At 32.7% G+C, this 15504-nt stretch overlaps 1 protein-coding gene across 4 annotated transcripts; it reads right to left on the bottom strand.

Moving 5' to 3' along the window:
• Window positions 1–61: 61 nt before the first annotated feature.
• On the bottom strand, window positions 62–15167 carry LOC105218739 (glutathione-specific gamma-glutamylcyclotransferase 1). Of its 4 annotated transcripts, none has more exons than XM_011194517.3 (5): window positions 14448–15167; window positions 4247–5224; window positions 2504–2539; window positions 1048–1126; window positions 62–986 (listed from the first exon to the last, which is right to left on the bottom strand). In XM_011194517.3, exons 2-5 carry the CDS (start codon window positions 4601–4603, stop codon window positions 550–552), a joined length of 909 nt encoding a protein of 302 aa, XP_011192819.1. In that variant the 5' UTR covers window positions 4604–5224; window positions 14448–15167; the 3' UTR covers window positions 62–549. The 4 variants fall into 4 exon arrangements, with proteins under 4 accessions (XP_011192819.1, XP_011192811.1, XP_054081880.1 ...); XM_011194509.3 differs by having other exon boundaries at window positions 2486–2539; window positions 14448–15162; XM_054225905.1 differs by lacking the exon at window positions 14448–15167 and adding an exon at window positions 5581–5598 and having other exon boundaries at window positions 2486–2539.
• Between the last annotated feature and the right edge of the window lie 337 nt (window positions 15168–15504).

Below are 15504 nucleotides of genomic sequence, written 5' to 3'. Positions count from 1 at the left end.
TTATGTGTCCATATCGTTAATAGATCCATTTTCCTTTTTAAAATAAGAACTAGATGTGATGTGATTTTTTCGGTTGTTTTATTTGGTACAAATTTGTTGTGCTATAATTATATGTTTATTTTTTCCTAACCGCGAAGGTATTATAAAATTTATATCAACTATCTTATAGTGTGCGTGGAAGCCATATCTAACATTATATTGTTTCGATTTTTTCTTTTATCTCTTACAATTGCTAAAATGATAAATTTTAACGTTCTAAAGTAAAAAAATATTAACAAATACATTATAAATACATCGAAAGCCAATTGATATTAGTAATAAATATGCACTATTTAGCACTCATTATAATATAATTTAACACTTGAATCCTCAGTACTTGATCGTCGCACTCAGCTTCAATTTATTATATATGTACATGTATGTATATTTTATACACATGAAAGTACATATGTATGTATGTATGTATCAAAAAAGCAACAATTTATTACAGCCAGCCTTGTTGTGTCCCATTAGACGCTTTAGACGCACATCAGTCCCATTGAGCTCAAATCAAATATTCAAGCAACGCAACTTGCGCTCCGGAATGCGCGAAGTGAATTCGAACGTTGGTGGTCGTCTAATCTCTTCGTGTGAGTCGCGACGTATGCGATCCGGCGACACGCCCATCACAGACCACAGAGGTATTTGGCGTTTGTGCAGTTTTTCTCGCACCAGAAACTCCAGCTCGAACAAATGTGGATCCACAACGTCGGGGATTTCCTCGCGCATAAAATCGGCCAGTCGTAACAAATACTCGACATTGTGTCCGCTCGGACCGCGACACTCGACAATCTGTTCGGCAATATTGTCAGATGTATCTTCGCCCAGCCAATGACAATTATCAGGCGTCGCCACATACACCAACACAGGAACTGCTTCACCACTAAACGGCGTATCAAAGGAGGCAACACGAGGGAAGAACTTCGTTTCGAGTACAATGTAACCACCTAAGAGAAGAATAACAATTATTTAGAAGAGAAGTGAGAATAGTCTGACAGCAAAACTTACCAAGTTTACATTCGCGTTGTTTAAGGTATTCCAATGCAGTGCTGCCGGTAATTTTATAGGCGCAACCCCAAGTGATGCCCTGCAATAGAAAGATAAATTGTTTTTAAAAAATGAAATTTTTAGTTTTTTATTGCTAAATATAATTTAATAAATAAATAATCATTACATTAATTACTTTGTAATTTCAATTAGCTAGCACAGTTCTACTTTCTACTGCGCCTAGAAGTATGTGACACTGTTAGTTGTTTTTCATTCACTAAAGAAAGTCTTCTATAATTCACAGTTGCTTTTTCATAAAACTGTTGTATGAAATACTGTTATAGCTGCGTGAACAGTTGAGGTGGGTGTGTGTTCGAATCTTCCATGAATGTTTCTCGGGGTCACAAACGAGTTCCTGGTAACTCTTTATATAATTACCCTGGGGAAAGTCCCCGGGTCTAGGATAGAAAGTATCAAGGTGTAAAAAGTCGCAACGTAAAAAATTGTGCTTCACCTCTATTCCGAGGAAATCCTCCAGACGCCATAGACAAAGAGAGAAATCGAGTCTTCGTGCGTCCGGTGTCCACGGAAACGTGCCAGAGAATATTAGACATAAACAAGTTCGAGTGACGCTCACGCGTCTGCTCTTACACGGAATGGGGCTTACGTTGGGAAATTTGGACGCGCGCCACAAAACATCTCTCTATTTTGCATTTCATTTATTTATGTTTTTTCTTATTTATTATCGTGCCGGCGTACACGTGGCAGCGGCTGTGCAAAGTTCAAAAGATGTGCGATCCGGTAGTTGGATTTAATTTTATTTACATTGTACATATATTGTTATATCTGGCTGTATGTGTGTGAAAATACTTTTGCTTTTGTAACAAAATGGCTGAATACACATTCATACATACAATGTAATGCTGAAATATGTACATTAATCTTAAAGAAAATTGTAAAATATACAAAGTAGACTCAGTAGACAGTCCGAAATATGCCATGAACTCACTTCATGCACAAATTTAGTATACAGTGTTGTAAAAAATAATGGCAACACATCTATATTCTACTAAATTTTGTATTTTAATGGAACTGAATTAAATTTATAATAACAATTGTTATGAAAATATGTATAGATTGTGCAGAAGAGCTAGCGATTTACTACTTACTCCTTACTCTACATAGACATAGGAGTTTTTCATTTTATTATCAGAGTTTGCGCAGGAATAATGGGAGCATCATTTAAACTTCTGCAGAATCTTTAGATTAAAGGTTTTTAATTTTCATATTTTTTTAATATTAAAGGAAAATATATTGTTTGTGGAATTCTGCAGAATCTTTAGATTGGGGTTTTTAATTTTTTTGCTCTCACTGTAGACAATTGTATGTATGTATTTAGGTTGATAAAATTATTCAAATATATGTTAGTAGCTGTGTTAATATGTATTGGTGTACTTACATTGTTCTCGTCACTCACCTCTTTGTCTTCAATGAGTGTCGCCACGCGGCCAGGCTGTGCAGAATTATGAAAGAGAAGAAATGGAAAAATAAATAAAGTAAATATTTTGCCAGTTTATCACAATTTTATTGTGCAGTTATATACGAGTATTACAATGTACATATGCATTAAAATGCAGCCATAACAAGGCATTCAGTCAACATGAACAAAGACTGAATACGATTAACGTTTTAGTTTTTAAATTTATACAGTCTCCGTCCACTTTTAACAACACTCGCAAGGAGTAAACGAATTTTGTTTGTACAGAAAAATAAAAAAAAAACACGGAAACAAAGGATTGTTTATTTGAAATATGTATGTATGTATATAGATAATATTGTTTTCAACTCTGTTAAGCAACTGTGCTTTTTTATAATCTATTAAAAATGATAAGAAACGTCGGTAATTATTTATTTATTTACTTGTGTCTGTATGTATGTTATTTGCATAGAAGTTTTGCTTAAAAAAACTAAACGACAACAAATGGGTTTGCAAATATCCTCATAAATAAAAATATTTTTTACGATTGTTTTGCTGTCTGGTGGAGATAAAAGTAAACTTGTTCGCGCAAAAATATTAGCAGTCACATTAGAATACAATTATAAATATTACAAGTTCGCCCACTTAGCTTTTTATTATGGACTGATTAAGTTTATTATCGAAAGGGTGTCATTAATTAGCTTGTGTGACTACCATATGTGCCACCAGTGTAGTTATTCACCGGTAAATCTAGACCTTAGATTCTCTTCGACTAAAAATAACTTCATTGTAAAAATTTCTGAATAAAATCTCATTTTAGTTTTTATTGACATTCGAGACAATGAAAATCTGGCAATACTTTATAAAAAAATTCCAAAAGTTTAGTGAAAACGGTTATTTTTCTCACCCCCCTTCAGCGACCATTTTAAAACTTGATAGAGGACTTCTTTGAATAAAATTAATAATAATAATGAGTGACAATATTTTGTTTTAATATTTCCCTAATACTAAAGACTCAATTGGATTTTATCAAAAACATATAAAAATCATTTATAATTCTTTCATCGTTCTATTTTTGTTGCTAACTTGTTCGTTCGCTGACTTTTATTGTTGAGTGTAAGTATGTAGGCATAATTTAGATAATCACCAAATCGATTAGTTCTAGTTCTCTACTAATGAAGTGTGTTACAGCTGTGGCTAAGTACCACTTTAGAGACAATCGATAGTGTTACTAATTAAATTTACTTGTGATTTAATTTGAGCAATATGGTAATAATGTACATTTATAATGAGCAGATAATGGAATAAATTTATAAGTAATTGCCAGGTTATAAGTGCTCTTTGATAATATTGTCATTACTTTGTTATCTGCAATGTAAAAATCGAATCAATCGAGAGGCGAAACGAACAAACAATTGACATACATTAATTAGACTAGTTTAGTCCAATATTGATAGAACTGTAAATGATTTTGCACTTTAATTAACTACTAACTAGTATTAAATTAAACAGTTTTTTTTTTGTTTTCACTGTTTCGATAAGAGATTATAATATACTTATTTTTATAGAGTGTTACAGATATTATGTGTTTTCGTTTTTAACAAAATATACAGCAAAACCTTCTATTTTCTATCTTTCCTGATTTATACATTATAACCTTGTAAATGACTGCAAAAAATCGCTTCTAAGATATCAACTGAAGAAAAATCTCAAGCTGTCTAAAATATTTCAATTACAACTCACCTTCTCATCAGTGCCTCGATGCGTGGTGTTGCCCTGCCAGAAGCGTCTCACGAAACCTTTTATATATCCCGTTATGCATTTGGAATACTCGAAGCCGGGATACCAGCAGAGCGAACCATAGCCAAAGACCCAACATGACGGCTCATAATTGGCATGCTCCGCTACGTTGTTGCGCTCTGCTAGTGCCACCGCCGCCGCTGCATCCAGCATCTCCTCATCAACGTTGGCTGCGAAGTTGCCATTCAAGAAGAGGTTTTCAAAGTATTCTGGTGCACCGCGTGCAGCTGGATTGTCATTTAGATTGTCATTGTTGTTGGGATTGTTGTTGTTGTATAGATCTCTATGATTGTATGCCATCTTTGGTGTGTAAAGCGTGAGTATAATTTGATAGTGACGACTAGAGACGTTAGCGTTAACCGCAAATGTTAACTGTTGATACTGCCGGAAGTATCACTTGTGCACCGTTAGATAAGTGCTGGTATCAACTGTTCTCGCTTTTTTATTCAATTAATACTAGCTGAACACTTCGTTGTTCCGGGGTATGAATAATGCTCTTTTTTGTGAGATTTTGACAATAAGGTGTGTGTTCTTTGTTGTTTTCGCTCCAAGCTTCGTTTAAGCCGCGTATCTTTTCAACACTTTGATTTTGTTGTTGTGCTAATCCTTGTGGTTGCTCGCTAGACATCGATGGTTTTGACTGAACTTTATTTGGGTTTCTTTGTGTGTCTGCTTGCTTGCTGGCGGCTTTCGATGATGAGCTGTGCGAGAATGCAGTTAGTTTTTTTAGCTCATCATTTGCTTGGAGTTACAGTTGAGATTTCTTAAATATTTAACATTTTTTTGGGGTTTTGGGACGATTCTCACTTTTTGAGCTTTTTATAATTTTTTTCTTTTTTTTTTAATTTAGCTTATCCGAAATGTGTAGATCTCTTGCGGCTGCTTACATCATCTATGAATTAGGCGATTTTAGACGTTTTGCTGCAATTTAAAGGAAAAGTGAAATGTTAACAGAAATTTAATGAATTTTTTTCAATTTTATTTCTAACTTTCAAAACTCGTTTTCACAAATTTTGAATTTTATGGTGAATTTCAAGGTGTTGGAAAGTGTATCTTGATAATAAAAAATTAAAATCGAGTTCATAAAACTTGGCAAACTGGAGGCCGGTCCTTTTATTGACTTCATAAACATTTTAGATATGATCAACAATTAAAAGTGGCGCTTTCATTTCTGTTATTTTGTTATTGTCAAGTTACAAAAACAAAATGTATAATAATTAGACCACCCACTCCTGGGATATACGACTTTTTATAAGAGTTATGAGTTGTATACGCACTCTAGTTCTGTGTACAGTAGCCGCAGACTGGAAATACCACAAACTTCCAAGTTTTTAAGTTAAACAATGCAAATATTAGTTTTGTAGTCCCAAAAAGCCTTCCGAACTTAGCAAAGCAGACATGCAAATTAACTAAAAGTCACTCTAAATATTTACCATTTTATAGATATCGCTATGTATATTTACATTTTTATCACATACATACACTCACATATACTATATGTATGTATATAAAATATGCGTGTATGTATGTAAGCTTGTTTAGTGTTTCTATAGATTAGCTCGTGCGCGACAGTTGAATTTGAAAATAAACGAAAGCATTTTATTAGTTTTTTTCTTTAAAATTTTATTATTTTTTTCGCCGTACACACGGAATTTTTGGCTATGTTTTCGCGTGCGCAAATCGTAAAACAACTTTAAATGTATGTATGCTATTTATGTATGTAGGTATGTCTCCCAAATTCACATAAATGCGCAAAGAATTGGCACACTTTTAAAAAATGAGAAGATAAGAAAAGTAAATTGAAAAATATTCATAATTTCTTATCATTAAACAAATCACAATTTGAGGTAAGGCCAGACAGCAGCGAGTAAATACAGTTAGAATAGTGCGGGTATGATTTCACTCAACTGTCACTTTAGTTAGACAATATTTAAGAAAAGTGGGCGTGGTTATCGCATTAGTTTGAATATGATAAATTCAAAGATTTTAAAAATTAAATTCATAAATTTGTTTATTTAAAAAACTTTTAATTATGAAATATTTAATATATAAAAATTTTAAAATAAAATGTTTAAATAAAAAAATGTAAATAAAATTTAAAAAAGTGTCTTAGCAATAAAATAATCATATTTTTTTTTTGAAATTAATATTTAGAATTTCCAAAAGTTTCGGGATTTATGTGAATGTAAAACTCAAATTGTTGTTGTTGGTTATTTTACTAATAGGTCTACAACTTTGCTTCCGCCGTCTTTTCTGTAAATTTAAGGCTTTTATACAAACGGTTACAAAAATGTTATTCAAAATATTGGCCGTCGCTACTACTTTTGACCATCTTTCTGGCAGCATGCGTATTCCGTGCAAAAGTCAAAAAGTGACATTTTGACAGTTGAGAATAAGTTTGGGATGCAAACAGATCTCCACAAATATTTTGTTGGGTTAATGTTGACACAAATGTCCAAGATCGATATAAAACGATTTAATCGATTTAATCGACCAGTGCTTGACTCTCGAGACATCTATTGGAAAACGGCGGAAGTAAAGTTGTAGACCTAATAAATAAATATTTGTTGTTTTTTTGTCTATTTCTGCTGTTGCTTGTGTTAATTCAGCTTCTGTTTGTGTGAGGTCTGTGCACTTTCTTCAAACACCACTGTACGCATGATCATAAAAAGTTGAAATATTTGTCAGAGGACGGTGTGTTAAAAAACATGAAAACGTTTGGCCTAATTTAATAAAATATACAAGTAATTCACACATAACTAGGTACCGATACATACATAAATAAATGTATATATGTAGATATATTCGAACTACGATTTGGTTGCGCAAAAAAGCTGTGGAAATTTTATAACGCATAAATGCGTATAAGAGTTCTGAAACAAAAAAATATAGCCGAACACATATTGCCATATGTACACAAATGTGAATATACAGGCCGCATCAGTGTGCGAACTTTAAATGAATTTTAGACGACGAAATATACACAAAATTAATTTACAGAAGTCGGTATTTTTAACTAGAAAATATTTATCTGTCATGTATGTATATATGATTCTGTGATGTTTGTCAATATTTTATTTACAAAATCAAATACCTACAATTGATAGTTGATGAAATTATAATTTTGAATGTATGTATGTATTTTATCAATTTGTTTGACTCAACATTTTTTAAATCGGTGGCAAAGGTTCATAAATGTTTCCAATGCAAATGTTTGGAAATACTGAGAACGAGTATCCCAAAAATTGAGTTTGAGAAATGTTTCGACGTTTGGAAGAAGCGCTGCCATAAGTGCATAATATCGGATGTGGACTATTTTAAAGGCGAAAAAACATTAACGTGGAGAATTAATCAATAATTTATTCAAAAATGAAAATTCCCGTTATTTTTTGAACACACCACGTATATTTTTTTGAACAGTTCTTCACATTTTTGTGTTCAAACAACTTGTGATACCCGGTTCGGTGAAAGAAAAGATTCCAAAGAAATATTAAAAGCCATTCAAAGTGAGCAGATATCAGAATAAAGAATTTAAAGTTCCATCACTGATAAATTTCCATACTCACATATGTATGTATTTATGCAGTACATGTACATCTCTATTTTGTTTTCAATTTCGCTTTCGTTGCGAAAGAGACAATGACCTTATGTTGCCTTGATACTGAATTTTTATGTAAGAACAGATAAAATATTCGCTAATGTTAAAATAATAACTGTGCAAATAAAAATGTTGGAATGCGGCTTGTGCCAGCAAATGTAAACAATGTTGGCATATTATATAATCCAATGAAAACCTGTTATTGTTAATATTATTAACATAAGCAAAAATGCAAAAATGCGCACTTGCCTTTGCGAAATTAGGGACTACGACGAGTGATTTGTATTATTTTTGCGCACATGAAACATTTACATAATAATATAATTCATTAGCTAATAGCACATTCTCAACGCGTCGCCTATTAGTGCTCACAAATACGCAAATTGAAAATTATCTCGTGCAAATTCACCAGCAACAGGCAGCGGCACAATTTAGCGGTGCTTCGAACAATCCAACACTTGTCTGCCGCAAATTAGCTTAATTCGTTAAGCGTTTTCGTTTTACTATTTCGCACGCAAGCGAACATAATCGCGGGATTCAATTTTCACACCCTATCATTTTACCATTTTCATCTATCTTCAACAATCTTCAAATTATTCTATCAGTCAATTACCTCTACTACCTCATACTCGTATATACCATATGCGTATCAGCTGCTATCAGTCTAATGGCGAATTTGAAATCTCCTCATAAAATGCATTCAACTATATGGCTCGCCACTCTAAGCACTACAAATACAATACTTTTTACTTAGCGTTGAAATTTATGTCGCTGTTCCTGTGTTTTCGTACTTTTCTTGATTATCACATTACGTGATGTGGTCGATGTACATACATACGGACACACACAGCTGATTGTTTGTACACCTCAAATGGGCAGCTAAACAATGTTTAATTTTTATTTGCTAATAATATTATTATTTCTCAAGCAAATATACAAACATACATACATACATAGACATTTAGGTGTGTCTTCTGTGTGTGTGTATGTATTGGCATTATCGTCACGCTCTAGCCACATGTGACTGATGGGGATCTTGTACAGATAGACATACCTAAATGTATATTCTTATTATAAGTTCTGTCAGCGGGTGTTATGTTTTCGAAATGCCGCTATTAAGTTTTTGAATTGAAAAAAAAATAAAAAAATGATTTTCTAAAAAATATGTTCCGCTTGGCATTACATTCACGTGTTCCAAGTTCAAAGATCTCTATTAAATATAGTTTACCATGTCCAAAAAAGAAAACCATTTTCAAAGCATTAATTTTAAAAAATTAAGAAAAATAAAAAATCATATAAGTACAACCCTAATGTGTGCGTGCGTTTGCGATAGTTGGCGAAAAAAATGTGGGTGTTATGCGCGCATTTAGAAAATATTTATAATGGAAAGTTGAAAAATACACACACACACACAAATATCTACATAGGGTTTGCACAAATAAATGAACCGCAGGTAGATATCGCGAATTCACACCAAAATTTAGGTTATGCGTGTACCTAACATTATACACAAGAGTAAATAAATCAAAATTTGACTTAGATAAGTATGCCACTAGCAGAAATGTATTCCTAGACACTTAGCACCGTAAATTGTAATCAATGCTTTTGCTTTAAAAGATGTGTTTAATTTAATCGCAGAAACTAAATTTTAACACACGCATTTCTAGACACTTAGCACCGTAAATTGTAATCAATGCTTTTGCTTTAAAACATGTGTTTAATTTAATCGCAGAAACTAACTTTTAACACACGCACATACATATGTACATAAGCATGTAGAGTAGGTATATTTGGCGGTTAATGAAGTGAAGGCCGGTCAAGACTAATCAAATTAACAGAAATAGGACATTATAAAAATTAAAAATCAGTTTTGCACATACATATGTATATACATACATAACTAAGATAAGTGATAAAAGTTAACTTATTAAACAAATATATTTACATACAAAGTGCAAAAATGCCGCCTAATTATTAACACAAACAATTTTATTTTCATTTGGCCCACGTCAGAGTCAGTTCGGTAGCTCGCAATCAAGACGAATAGTAAATAGAAATGCACAAGCATACAAACCTACAATAAATATATATATATATCGATGTGTGTTTATATGTATGTACGAGTATGCAAACACTTCGATTTGTGTAGACAAAACTTACATATGTACATATGTAGGTAGACATCTTTGTGTGTATGTAAGCAGCTTCGGTGCGAATTTTTGCGATAAGAAAGAGAGAACTTGTCGGTGTTAGAATGTTTTGTTTACTTTCAGTTTTTTAATGTTCAAATTAAATGTTATTGTCTAATAAATTGTGTACAGGGCGCCGATCGCCGCTGATAATTTACATACCTAATTTAGAGTCGACACTTCTATTTGTTGTTGTTATTTTGTACAGTGAAACTGAAACTAAAAGTACTGATCGTAGGCGAGCTTACTTTGCAAGCTAGGCTGTCTGTCAAAACAGAATTCAAATGTGCTAATATGTACTGAGAAACTGCCTACTGCACTTGTTTGAAGGGCTTAAAGTTGGTTAATAACTCAATTGCTTTATTAAATGGGTGTGGTTGTTAGAGGCACGTTTGCGACAGAATGTCTAAAACACAACGAATTGCCAAACGTTCAAAGTAATCTTTCATGAAGTCACTAGCCAATGTATTTTTCTGTCAAAGGAACTCAAACAAAGTTGTAGTAATCTCTAATTTTCTACTAAAGTAAACTATTTCTTTTCTATTAGGTCCCATTCTACCCATTCTATTTATTCAGACATAGTAGACTATTTAACTTCACTCAAGTGTTTAACTCGACTTTCGTGAGCACCCGTTGCGAATTACTCAAAGTGCAGAACGACAAGGTAAAATTCATTAGGTAATGCCTTCGTAAATATTATCATTTCTCCACGCTCTAAAAGCCAAGCGTTTGACAAATATTTACTGACTTTTGTAAACTAAAATTCATAAGCATTAAGGAAATTGGCTATCGACATTATCAATTCAATGTTGGTTATATGAGAGTGTGGACAAATTTTGTTGAACACACAACTTTGCTTCCGTCGTTTTTTTTTTGTAAATTTAAGGCTTTTTTTGTATAAAAACGGTTACAAATGTTGATGAACCTCAGCCGCACTTTTCTTGGAATTAAAGAAGAAAACAGATCTCTACAAATATTTTGTTGGGTTAATGTTGGCACAAATCTCCAAGATCGATATAAAACGATTTAATCGATTTAATCGACCAGTGCTTGACCCTAGATACATCTATTGGAAAACGGCGGAAGCAAAGTTGTAGACCTAATATAATATTTGTTAGGGATTTTTTTAGTGAATAATTGAAATACCTGTAAAGTTATTATTTACCCCTAGTAATTATATTATCAAATTGAATATCATCGCTAATTCATTAATTTACTACCGAAAGCGTAAAAACACACAATTTGTTGAACATTTTATTCTCGAGGAAGTAATATAGGGAAGGAAGGGTCTCAGTCAAATCATTTGTACCTCCCCTAAGAGCCAATGTATGGCGAGCAAAATAATTAAGTGAAATTAGGCAAGTGTGCACTGTCAATACACTAGGTTGTATAGTGTTTAAAGAAAAGAAAAAATATTAAATTGCTAGTTTTTTTTAACTGTATACTGCGCATAAATAAATGCAAAATAATTCAAAAATAAAAATTCCATCAACAGATAAAAGCTATTTAACGATTCTCAAATGAATTTATCTATTATGAAAGTATTCTAATGTTTGCAAAAAAGGAGACACGGAGAAACAAACTCGTTAATATGCAAAACAGCTTCTGCCAAGCCTCTTCCAATCTAAGTATAAAGCATTTATGGCTCAGCTAATGGGACTGATGAAATAATTTTTTTCACTAGCGAAAATTAAAGCTTGGCTTGAATAAACGATTCCATAACAAATACATACTCCTATGTATATACGTATGTATTTAAGTTTCATGAGAGTTGCTAAATTATCTGTTAACGACATTTGTACTTGTTACGTACACAAGTTTACAACAAGCTAGACACAACTGTAAACATTTGAACATTGAATTTGAAACAAAAGTAGTAAAACGTGTAGGTTAAACAGACGCAAGACAAGTGGTTATTATGAAATATGTGGAAAAATATAACAATAAGGTGTGGGAATTTCTATATTATAACAAGTGTTTTTCAAAGGCATGCTTTCAATGCTAAAGTCTATTAGTATATTTAGATATGATAGATGGTATCTGTGTGTGTATTGAGGTATAGTTATAGGATGCTGGACCCTTGTATCAAAAAATTATCCTTGCAATATGAAAATCAACGAAAAATCATTTGGAAACACTTTTGGCATATATCAATGGGTGATTCAATATGTAGATTAGACAAAACAAGCTTTGAGTAATGTTTCCATTTAGTTTTGATAGTAACGAAGTGCGGAGTTTAGATATTTTTGGAGAATTTCGCATAAATTTTATTCAAATATTTTTATACCCTGAACAGGGTATATTATGTTTGTCACGAAGTTTGTAACACCCAGAAGGAAGCGTCGAAGGCCTTATAAAGTATATATATAAATGATCGGTATGTTGAACTGAGTCGATTTAGCCATGCCCGTCTGTCTGTCTGTCCGTCCGTCTGTCTGTCCGTCCGTCTGTCTGTCCGTCCGCCTGTCTGTATATATACGAACTAGTCCTTCAGTTTTTAAGATATCGTTTTGAAATTTTGCAGATGTTATTTTCTCTTCAAGAAACTGCTCATTTGTCGGAACTGACTGACTGATATCGGACCACTATATCATATAGCTGCCATACAAACTGAACGATCGGAATCAAGAACTTGTATGGAAAATTTTCGCATTTGACATGGTATCTTCACGAAATTTGACATGGATTACTGCTTAAGGTAATAATAATATAATCTCCGAGGAAATTGTTCAGATCGGTTAGCTTTATAACATTAATGTTTCTAGCAAACAACCCGGCTAAAAAGAATTAGTAAAATGTTTTCTTTTTTTTGCTTACTTTTTCTTACGTCTTTAGATTTGCTTAAACACATAGTTACTAAAAGAAATGCACCTGCGAAGGGTATATTAGCTTCGGCACAGCCGAATTTAACGTTTTTTCTTGTTTTGGTTGGGATAGTGCCGGTTTATAGTATATTAATAATCTTTAGTTAAAAACAAGAAAAATATATTTTGTTGTTTTTGTAAGAGTATTAGGTTTCAGCATTTCAGCTCAACAAATATTTTGACTGGCTATGTATGTATCTATGTACGACTAAAAATATAACATAAATAAATTCGAAACCCGTTTTGTGTTCGACAGATTTTCAAGTTCAACAAACCAAGTCAAGTAACAGCTGTAAATTTGTATTTATTTACTTTTATTTGAAATAAATGTGTCGTCACGCATGGCAATGCATGAGAAATAACTTGTTTTCACACCTTAGCCGCCAATAAAAACGTCATTATCAATTTCCCAAATTTAAAAATAAAGCAACCTTGAAATTTTCCAAAAATACCATTCGGCAAACTGCAGTTTTCCTCGATTACAAGGGTGTTGTTTATACGCTGCGGGAAGTTGCTGTATCAACGAAAAATAGCTATGCATAAATGTAAACAACTTGTGACCTAAATATGTATAAATTGAGAGGAAAGTATTATAGAGTGGAAAATAAGTGAAGAAAAGATGTGCAGAGTCAAATATTTTATACTTTTGAAGTGAATGTAGCTAATAATTGCAGTTGTTATACGAGTAGATTTTACTAGAAAAATATTTTTGAAGCAAAACAAAATCAGAAAGCACTTGCAAACTATTACGTATTTAAGAACGTTCATTAAATAATAATAATAATAATAATTTTGCTTGTCATCTACTGACTTAAATATGTAGATTACTCGCGATTATCTAGGTTAATATGGCATTCATGTGGGTTGCACTGATTTACTCGGGTTTGCCGTCTTCACTCACTTGCCAGCATGCGGCATTTATGTATATATGAAATGCAAATATTACACATGTGTGTGTACCCAGCATGCAAAACAGTTGGAGAAATGCCACAAACACGTGTGTGTAATTATAAACATAAGCATTGATGCTGAAGAGAGGGCAAACGTGTATTTTTCCCCACTGCACTTGTTGATGGCTTATTCACGTCAACATTGTTTGTTGTCACTGATGACATTGGTGGCAGTGAGCTAATGTCAAAACTGACAACTACAACAGTGGTTGTGTGGACATACTACATACATACAAAAGTAAATACAACTGGTTGTGGGCATGTGCAAAAAATACAATTACAACACCAACAATTTGTTGTATTTGTTGTATAGTGTGAGTGTGTTCATGACATTGGCAACAAGAAGTGACCGAGCAGCGAAATTTGCTGATGACACATGCTGCTCCAGCAGCGAAGACTCATTACCACTTTCAAAACCACACGCTTTTTTTCGTGATTAAATGTGAAAAATGTTTTTTTTTCATTTTAGAAACACTATTATTTATTTGAATATTTATTTCTTGCAATCATTAGACTTCTATCTTCCAAAGACTTTCCACTTACCCAAAGGCACTTCCATATGAAAAATTTTGTATTTTCACTGCTGCATGCTGATTTTAATTAATTCGTTGAAATGTTGAAACTGCGTATATTTTCGACAGTTTGCAATTTTTTTAAGGAATCTTACACAAATTTTTAGTTTACACTCTTAGTTGAGTTTGTGTTGTTGCTGTATATTTCATATTTGTATAGTTTTCTTCAGCTGTAAGAAGGTTCTTAGTTACACGTGTATTTCTTGCTTTCAATTTTGTACGTAATATTTTCGGTGTTTTTTGCACATTGACGTAGATTTATATACTTTCTGCGAGAAATCCCAAATATGCGAGGGGAAACGTTTTTGTGTAACTTTTGCTTTTTTCACTTGCTTATTCTTCAACTCAATGTTATGTACATATGTACGTTTGTATGTATATGTAATATGTATTAGCGATTACTTTGTTTATAAAATATTTGCGCGCACAATTGTTGTTTTAGAGATTTTTTTTTTAATTTTAGACACCTTTCGGCCTCGTATGTTCGTTCACTCTGATGGCCAAGCGGTGACTGAAAACTTGTCGTTGTCGCTTTCCTCATTATATCAAGACGCCTCTACATGGCACTGGCACTCATTATAGTAATGCGAACTATGTATATAGTATTTTAATGCGTTATCAGAGTATCACAGCGTATATTTTGCGTTGAACCCAACTCTAGTTTGTTAACTAACTTTTTATTTTATTTCGATATAATATTTATTATTCGACTTCTTTCCGCTAAACCTTCTCCGCACACAGCCGCAATGGTTTATTTATAATTTCTTTTGCCACTTTTGCGTATTTGTGGGATTGTTTATGTATTTTTCAGTGTGTACTAGCGTGTTTAAGAGCGTTGCATACGGTGAAAGAGCGCCTTGTTAAATATAAGAGCGTCAACTGCAAAGTGGTTTACCTTTGTGCTATGATAGGAGCTAATACTACTATTTTCATTTAACCTTAAATTAAGATCCGAAATAAAAAACAATTTTTGAAAAAATGTGAAAAATGATTATTAGTACATATAAAAAATATATACATAATAAATA

The sequence above is a fragment of the Zeugodacus cucurbitae genome, chromosome 2 (assembly GCF_028554725.1).
Source record: "Zeugodacus cucurbitae isolate PBARC_wt_2022May chromosome 2, idZeuCucr1.2, whole genome shotgun sequence".
Classification (NCBI taxonomy): Eukaryota; Metazoa; Arthropoda; class Insecta; order Diptera; family Tephritidae; genus Zeugodacus; species Zeugodacus cucurbitae.
Note: the sequence above shows the minus strand (reverse complement) of the source record. Positions and strands in the feature narration are given on the sequence as shown.